This window comes from Vigna unguiculata, chromosome 5, assembly GCF_004118075.2.
Source record: "Vigna unguiculata cultivar IT97K-499-35 chromosome 5, ASM411807v1, whole genome shotgun sequence".
Lineage (NCBI taxonomy): Eukaryota > Viridiplantae > Streptophyta > Magnoliopsida > Fabales > Fabaceae > Vigna > Vigna unguiculata.
In genome coordinates, this window is record NC_040283.1 from 47256053 (window position 1) to 47265898 (window position 9846).

At 27.3% G+C, this 9846-nt stretch overlaps 1 protein-coding gene and 2 non-coding genes across 4 annotated transcripts; all 3 read left to right on the top strand.

Moving 5' to 3' along the window:
- Window positions 1-2878: 2878 nt before the first annotated feature.
- Window positions 2879-2950, top strand: TRNAM-CAU. Its single transcript has one exon. It is a non-coding gene; the product is annotated as a tRNA-Met (tRNA).
- Window positions 2951-6429: 3479 nt separating this feature from the next.
- Window positions 6430-6501, top strand: TRNAM-CAU. Its single transcript has one exon. It is a non-coding gene; the product is annotated as a tRNA-Met (tRNA).
- Window positions 6502-7469: 968 nt separating this feature from the next.
- LOC114185545 lies at window positions 7470-9846 on the top strand. Of its 2 annotated transcripts, none has more exons than XM_028073339.1 (4): window positions 7470-7643; window positions 7928-8406; window positions 8778-8963; window positions 9286-9846. In XM_028073339.1, exons 2-4 carry the CDS (start codon window positions 7942-7944, stop codon window positions 9562-9564), a joined length of 930 nt encoding a protein of 309 aa, XP_027929140.1. In that variant the 5' UTR covers window positions 7470-7643; window positions 7928-7941; the 3' UTR covers window positions 9565-9846. The 2 variants fall into 2 exon arrangements, with proteins under 2 accessions (XP_027929140.1, XP_027929139.1); XM_028073338.1 differs by having other exon boundaries at window positions 7560-7643; window positions 7907-8406.

A 9846-nucleotide genomic window follows, 5' to 3' on the forward strand; every position in this document is an offset into this window, starting at 1 on the left:
GGGCACGTAGAAAAAGAGTAGAAAAGGGAAACTTTGCATCAACATCTATATATATATATATATATATATATATATATATATATATATATATATATATATATATATATATATATTTGTAATGTCACGTAAGTAATGTAATTATTATTGTTAGGAATTTTGATTTAAGATAAAGTGAATTTAAAGTTTATAAATAAAAATAATTTTATCTTAAAAACTGATTGTATAAAGATAAGTTAAATTCACTTCTTAATCATTCTTAGGTCGTTAATTTATAAGGTTATTATAAAAAAATAAATAAAAAAACTAATGATTGAATAATATTCGAGTAATTTATTTTAAAAATACATATCTGTATTATCATAGATGAAAATAACACGGCATGTGCCTTCAATAGATATATCATATTCAAAGTTTAATTACAAAATAAAAGTAACATAGCGTAAAAAAAAGAAATACGGGTTTTCTAAAATATAAAGTCCAAGTATATATCTCTATTTTAAAATAAAGACTAAAATGGTAAATTAAACAAAATAAAATACCTATTATTGTTCTCTCTTTACATTTTCATATTTTAAATTTATTCCCCTTCATTTTCTCTCCACGAAATTTTAAAATTTCCTTCATCAATTGATTGGGACAGTTATCATGCGTCAACTTCATAGAACAATACTTAAGCAACTCTTAAAATCTTATTTGTCTCAAACATAAGTTTTTTGAAAAGACTTTATTAGACATATCTTACAATTTGTCGAAATATCTTACGATGTTCTTTTATATATAAGCATTTCCCAAAACCAACAAAAATTATTTATAAAAATCCATTACATATCAAACACTTTCTAAAAAATATCAGTATTTTGCAAACATTCAAATCTTTAGCACAACTCAAGCCATACAGGGTATTATCCCAAATTCTATATTAAAAAATAATAATAACTAACTGCATGATATCAAGGTCTGAATAATGTATTTACTATAACTTTATATTATACATACATTAAAATTAACCTACACTTAATCGTTAAAAAAAATTAAGTATTCTGATAAAAAGAGAAAAAAACTTCTTCTACTAGCTTGAAGCTTCACCTACCACTTATTGCACATAGTTGATGTTTGTTACAATCAATTGATAAACATATTTATAGTATTTAGATACGTATGTTAAATTCGGTAATTCATATTGGTTTTTAAATATATAGGATAAAATGCATTGTTTCGATTAGAACTGTAAAAAAAAAAAGTTTTTAATTTCACAAGAATAACTAGATTGATTAAAATTATAAAACTTTTTAACCTTCACTTGTAAATTTCTTTTAAAGCTATCCATTTTTTAAAAGTTTGTTCAGGATGTAACTTGAATAAGACCAAAATACCATTGCCAAAATTCTTGTTATAGTTGATTAAGAGTTTCATTATAATCTTAATATTTTGCTAGAATTGTTTCAATAGTTGATTTTTTTTATATCAACGGTGATGCCATTTTTTTATCTTGTTACGCACATTATTTTTTTAAAATTATTTTTAGTTAATGCCAGTTAGAATTTTCTTTAAACAATATTAATTGAAGTATATTTTTTTTTATAACATGAGTCAATATTACTTTCCAATCAACATTAGTTAGAATTATTCTTTTATTCGATGTTTATTGTGGTATTGTTCTGGTATCATTTTTTCTTCTAATAATAATTGACATCATTGTTATTTTCTGTTATCAATGCTAATTAGGATTATTTTTATTGATAATAGTTGAGGAAAATTTTCAGTAGAAATTGATAAAAAAAATTAGTAAAAACAACATTAACAAATAATTTCATAGAAATAATTCTAATCAATATAAAAAAATGGCCAATTAAGAAAAAATAATTTTAATACTATTTAATATAATTTTAACAAATAATAATAATAATAATAACTAAGATCAATATAAAAGATCGTTACTATTTTCTTTAATCATTAATAATTGTTTTATATTTTTTATTAAATTTTTGTGATAATAAAAAATGTCTTATACAAAACATTATCATTTAAAAAATTTAATTTGTTCTATTTAAATAAAACATTTAAAAAAATAAAGTAATTTATATTGTTTGAGGTTTAGCATTATAATGCAAAATTATGTAATGATTTTTTTTATTATATGATTAGATCGGAAACATTAAGAGAGAAGGTCAACACACAATTGCCTTATATAGTAGTATCTGGTAGATGGAAATTGCATGAACCATTCCTTAGATATTTTAATAGCTAATCAAACAAATTCATACCAATCACAATCAATAATTTCATTTCATGACTTCTGTGTGGATGTCATTTCTTTAATTATCTGCTCAATAATTTATCACAATACCACAAATTTCAACACTACTTACTAGTAAAGATAATAATAATAATAATAAATAAATAAATAAATGATGATTTTGTGGTTTTATAAGACATTTTTATATGTTTTTTTTTTCAAACAATAAAAGGTACCTCCAAAGGTAAAACCCATTTTCTACTATAATTAAGTGCATCTTCAAAAGTTCGTGGTTCGGAAACAAAAAGAGAGCAATGAATAATGAATGAGACTACTCTCAACAACAAAGATTTAGAAACGAATATAATTAATTTTTATATCGATGGTTGAGAAAATTAATAATGTATATAAAATTTGTAATGATATAAGTAATATATTAATTAAAAATTGCAATGCTTATAATGAATATAACCATCGTTTAAAATGATGAAAGAACGAATAATGTTCTAATTTAAATGTATATAAGTTTAAATTTTTTATATGAAGCTAAAATTAAAAAAAGAAAAGTGATTATTCTTTTTTTAGTTCATTCTAATGCCTAAATTATAGTAAAATAGTTTTGTTTGCTTAAATTAATATCAAATCAGAGTGGCGCAGCGGAAGCGTGGTGGGCCCATAACCCACAGGTCCCAGGATCGAAACCTGGCTCTGATAACAAGAGAAGGCTTTCCGCTTAAAATTTTTTAATTTATAATTTTCGTATCCAGATACAGTATGGGCTGATTTTAGACTCTAACACTATTTGGGTCAAATTTGGGCCCTCATGAAATCTATGTCAGGACATCAGGAACACTTTAGGCCCAAAAAAAATTCTTTCCAGTACCATCCAATTTGTTTCAGAATTAGCGAAGTGTTGTTTAGTTACTTAATCTGTTTTTGTAATTCGTAATTTACATTATTATCCAGTAGAGTTAAACATCGAGAATATAATCTAGAACGTACCTAAAAAATGATATCAAATAAAATCACGTTGTAACAAGTATAAACAAGAGAGGACCCGTAATATAAAGTAACATAACGTGTGCAAAAAATAAATACAGTTCTAAAATATAAAGTCCAAATATATCTATTTTAAAATAAATACTAAAATTATAAATAAAATAAAAGGACATTTGTAAACATAATATTTTCATAAAAGTTCAATAAATCATCAATTTATAAAATCAAAAAATTGTCATGAGGTGAAAATTTGTTAAAATAAATAAATAAACAAACACAAAGTGTGGGAGAACCACACTAAATCCATGATAAAAATTATACTCTAGGAAATATATGCAAACTATATCTATTATGACAAAAAATATAAATCAAAGGTAAGTATTACCATTTTTTTTTTTACATTTTTATAAGTTAAGAAGACGAAATGAGTTGATGTTTCACATTAGATAAAAGTGAATAAGATGAACATTACATGAATAAAAGAATCCACAAATTATTTGTTTAAAATTTTGGATTGAAATTTGTATTCTGATATCTTATATGGTCTTGTTCATGTCTTATTGATAACGAATATCTGACGTATCCCTTAAAAAAAATCTCATGTGCTATCAATCCATCCTTGTGACAGTTTGAACCAATATGGTATAAAGCAAGTAAAATATCTGAAGTTAAAAGATTGGTTAGTACTATTAATGTATTCGTATTTGAGACGAATGTGTTTTAATTTGAGAAATTTTCACTTGAGGTAAACATTATTAAAAATGCAAGATGAGTTGAAAATCTCATATTTGATCAAAATGGAAATGGGTTAAAAATGATATCTCGTTCTTTTATATGAGCTTACTAATGTCTCATTGGTAGTGAATTTATTTGACGTCTCTCCTCGACAAACCTTTACCAAATATTAAAGTCAATGGTTATTTTGATGGCAACTTGACTAAATGTGATATAAAAAGGTGAAAAACTCCGATACTTAAGAATTTGTTACTGTTAATCGAAATATTCATCTTTAAAAGGAAAACTTTTTAATATAGAAAAATTTACACTTGAAAGAAGTTTTTTAAAAGTTAAGACAAGATAAAAATTCCAAATTAAATAAAAACAAGTAAGTTGAACGATATATTAACAGAATAACTCATTATAATATCAAGAAAACCTTACCTCATATTTTAAAATTTATTGTCATCCATTTTTTCCTCACGTAATTTTAATACTTCCTTTATTCAATTGAGCAAGAGAATTATCATGCATCAACTATAGAGAACAATTCTTAAGGAACTCTTAAAAATATTTATTTGTGTCAAACATAATTTTTTAGAAGATTTGATTAAATATACCTCACAACTTGTCTAAATATATTTTGGAAACACAACATTTTGTCGGTGGAACGATTTTGTGAGTGTGATAACGACGCATACCAAAACCAACAAAATTATTTATAATAATCCATTAAATATCAAATACTTTATAAAATATAGCAGTATTTTGTAAACATCAAAATCCTTAACTTTGATACCATACACACATTGAAATTTGCCTACACTAAATCGTTATAAAAAAACTTAATTATTTTCATAAAAAGAGAAAAAAAAAACTTCTCTTTCAAGCTTGAAACTTCACCTATTAATTCATATAATCTCCGTCATACAGACTGTACGTAATTGATGTTGATTAGAATCAATTGATGAACATCTTCATAGTATTAGATGCGTAATTTAAATATAGTATCAAACACATTTTTTTAGATTATTTTTAGTTAATGTTAGTTGTAGTATTTTTTAAGTACTATTAATTAAATTTTTTAAGACAACATGGGTGAAGATTATTTTTCAATCAACAATACATAGAATTATTCTTTCATTTGAAGTTTATTGTGATTTTTTTCCTATATCAATAATTTGCTATATATTTTTCTTCTAATGTTAACTAGAATATTTTAAATAAACTGTTAATAGTAGTTTTGTCAATCAATGCCAGTTGAGGAAAAATATCAACTCGATTTGATAAAAAAAATTGATAAAACAACCTTAACGAACGACTTCATGCAAACCAAAATAATTGCAATGAACAAAAAATGGACGAACTGAGAAAAAACTTTTTTAATATTAGTTAAAAAAACATTAACAAATTTTGTCTCAAAAAGTAAATTAAAATAAAATACAAAAAAATGATCAACATTAATCTTTTATAATTATTAACTAATATTTTAGATTTGAATATATTTTTTTAATATCTTATACACACACAAAAACTAAAATTCAATTAATTAAAACTACTTTATTTACATAAAATATGGAAAATAAAATAATTTGAAACATGATTGATTCAAATTTAATATATTTTAATATATTTAAACATGATTGATTCAATTGAAGGAGTGTTGTGTTTGGGATTTAGCATTATAGTGCAAAATCATGAGATGATATTTTTTTTAGGTGAATGGTTAATGAAATAAATATTAAATGATTAAATCAGAAGCATTAGAAGAGAAAGTCAATGGTCTTATAGTAACCACCAAATGCTAAATTCATCAACCATTGGTTAGATATTTTAATAGCTGGAATCAAACAAATTGACAACAACCAACATCAATAATACCATTTTATTACTTCTATGTCCATGTCCTTTTAATTATATGTTCAATAATTTATCCCAACACCAAAAATTTAAACACTATTTATGAGAAATTAAAGAAAAAAAAAGATGGTGATTTTTTGATTTTATGAGACACTTTCATATGTTTTTCTTTTCAGACAACACATGACATCTTCAAAGGTATAACTCATTTCCTATTAAACACACATTTAATAGGAAAAGAAATGAATGTTTTGGAAAACTTATGTATATATTTAGATTTTAAATCAATGGTCGATAATATTAATGGGATATTTACACTTTTAACAATATAAAAAGTAGTATATTAATTAAAAATATTGATGCTTATAATGGATGTAACCATTGTTTAAAATGATTAAAGAATGAATAATATTTTAATTTGAAAGTTTCATATATAAATCTAAAAAGATTTAAAAAAATGTGGTAAATAATTTTTTTAATTTTAATTTATTAATAACTAAATTTATCATTGTACAAAAATTTTGAGACTAAAATATAAATAATAAAATCTATTTTACATGAAATAATAACTAAGATATATATAGTATATATTATTAATTGTATGGAATTATCAACAAATCAGAGTGGCGCAGCGGAAGCGTGGTGGGCCCATAACCCACAGGTCCCAGGATCGAAACCTGGCTCTGATAAAAAGAGAAGGCTTTCCGCTAAATATTTTTTTATTTCTAATTTTCTTATCCAGATACAGTATGGGCTGATTTTAGACTCTGACACTATTTGGGTCAAATGTGGGCCTTCATGTAATTATGTTAGGACATGGGAAACACCTTAGGCCCAAAAAATTCCTTACAGTACCCTCTTAAACATACGGTCAGGCTTATCATAATTTCTCAACAGAAAGTATTTATATATATATATATATATATATATATATATATATATATTTATTTATTTATAATACACATTACTATTATTTATTATTATTATAGTAATAATAATAATAGTAAACAAGAATATACTGTTAATTCTTGATAACATCATGATTGTAGCATATAAAGTGGTAGACTTAATAATATAATCAGAAATGCCATTGGTTGGATTAAATATTTTACTGTTAATTAATATATCTAAATTAAATCCAAACAATTTTACAAGAAATATTTAATAAGGTTTAAACATTTTATTATTACTTTATTCAAAATGAACAGAGCAAAACATGTACGGTAAATTGAACTTTGGATTCAAAGTCAAAAGATGTTTCGATACGGTGCAATAAACCCCAATATTTGCTCGTGAAAACACAACTTTACCGAACCCTTTTTCCGGCAAAACTGATAGATAGGGTTTTTGAGATTTCATACACGTGAATTCCCGTCTTGTTTATTTAATCAGACGTTAACAACCTTGCATTAAAATATTTAAATGGTGCAACCAATTTTGTCATTGGGTACCCAAATGGCATTAGCAAGTTCCTTTCTCGAGTGTTGTTTAGTGACTTAATCTGTTTTTGTAATTCGTAATCTGCATTATCCAACAAAACTAAACGTCAGAAATACATTATAGAACGCACCTAAAACGATAACAAATAACATCACGTTGCAGCATACACAAACAAGAGAGGACCCATAATATAATTAGACAATTGTCCTACTCCTATAATTGAAGGTTCAAGAATTATTTTTGCAGAAGTGGCTCTGCCCCACCAAGAAAAAAGACAACATAAGAAACTGTTGTTTTCTAATTTAAACACTCATATCAGAAAAAAATTGAAAAATAAAAACAAGCTGCCGACACTTATTCCCGACCCTGCTGAATTTGTGCAGCCAGTGAGGTTTGGTTCCGAGCCTTTCAACTCTATTATCCATTGCTCTTATTTATCCTTCAAGCTTAACTTCTTATTCTGCACTTCACAGTGAAAGAAACACAATTGAATTGAGTTGAATGTGTGTTTGTTCATCATTTATCTATATTGAGTGTTGCATCTTTTGAGTTTCTCACTAGTTGTTCTTCTTTTTTCTGCTAGATATATATATACGTACAAATTCAGTTTGGTACTGAGTTCACTCTATATCTTATAATAAACACTTATATCAGGTGTTTTTCTGTATTGTATAGTGATTCAGATTTTGATGATGTTGTCTGCAAAATCTGAATCCGATATCACAAGTTTAGCTCCTTCTTCACCTTCAAGGTCTCCAAAGCGTCCTGTGTACTATGTGCAGAGTCCTTCAAGGGATTCTCACGATGGAGACAAGTCATCTTCAATGCAGGCTACGCCAATATCTAACAGTCCAATGGAGTCTCCTTCACACCCTTCGTTTGGACGCCACTCTAGGAACTCTTCTGCAAGCCGTTTTTCTGGGATTTTCAGGTCATCTTCTGGAAGGAAAGGTAGTAGGAAGAGAAACGATAAGGGGTGGCCTGAGTGTGATGTGATTCTGGAAGAAGGTTCTTATCATGAGTTTGATGACAAGGGTTTCACAAGAAGATTACAAGCATTGATTGCTGTGTTTACCTTTGTGGTTGTTTTCACTGTGTTTTGCTTGATCATTTGGGGTGCTAGCAGACCTTACAAAGCAGAAGTTAATGTCAAGGTAAGAAAATTTATCAATTTGTGCTTGTGCTATGACTTTGGTTAGTTCTTGATTCCTCCAGCCATATGCATAGTTTGTTGTCTGAACCTGTCAATGGTTTACTTTCTATGTTAATCTATAAACTCTGTTTTATTTCAAATTAGAACATGGATACCATGAATAAACCACTTAGAAACTTGTTTAGCAGTATACTAAGATTTTTGTTTCAATGTGCATAATTTACTCATTCAATTCCTAGATTATGATCGTGTAATACTCCACTTTTAAGCTGTTATTACTAGCACTGGTATGAGTCATGGGATTCTGATTACATGTCACTTGAAGTAGTTGGTAGTCACAGGGTATCTTGTTGATATTTTTGGTTGTTGCAGAGTTTGACGGTGCACAATATGTACGTTGGAGAGGGTTCAGACTTCACGGGTGTCATCACAAAAATGATGACACTTAATGTGACTTTGCGCATGAGCATCTATAACCCTGCTACATTTTTTGGAATTCATGTACACTCCACACCCATCAATCTTGTCTTCTCAGACATCACAGTTGCCTCAGGCCAGGTAAAAATTATCTCATCACTACAAAATTTAAGAACAAACAGTAACTCAAATTCAAATTACACAAGAATTTAACGCGGATCGACATACTCTGTATGTCTACGTCCACGATTATTAGGAAGTATTTTTATTTATGGTTAAAAATGAGAAAGTAGAGTACTGTGTAAAAATAAAGACCCATAAATCTATTGTCTTAAGGTTTTGGATTGAGAGTGGTATCAATGTCTTGTGTAGCTGGACTCATGTTTCATTGGTGTTGTATCTTCCTATTGAATCCTTCTGTAAACCTAACACGATCTACATTGGTATATCTAACTTGTTGCAGCTGAAGAAATACTATCAGCCAAGAAAAAGTCACCGCATTGTATCAGTGAACGTAGAGGGTACAAAGGTTCCTCTGTATGGTGCTGGATCCACCATAACTGCCTCTCAAACTGGTGTTGAGGTTCCACTCACATTGAACTTTGAAATCCGGTCACGTGGAAATGTGGTGGGTAAACTGGTGAAGACAAAGCATCATAAGCAAATCACTTGTCCCTTGATCATCAACTCTTCCGGATCAAAACCTATCAAATTCAAAAGGAATTCATGCACCTATGAATGATGAATGATGAATGTTCATTTTCAGAGACTAATAATCTGTTTTGAAACTGTACCTTAAAATTGCATAATCTATGGTCTGATCCTGGTGGCTTCAGATTAGAAGGTTCGTTTGGTTTGCAAGAGATGTAATATATGCACTCGGAAAAATACTTTACATACAACCACTCCCTTGAATCCCTTCTGTAGTTTACTGTCATGAACCTTGTGCCAATAAATGCATGTAAATTTGGGTATGCGTATGCAAAAAATGAACAGATAATTCGCCAGTTCATTACAGAGGAAA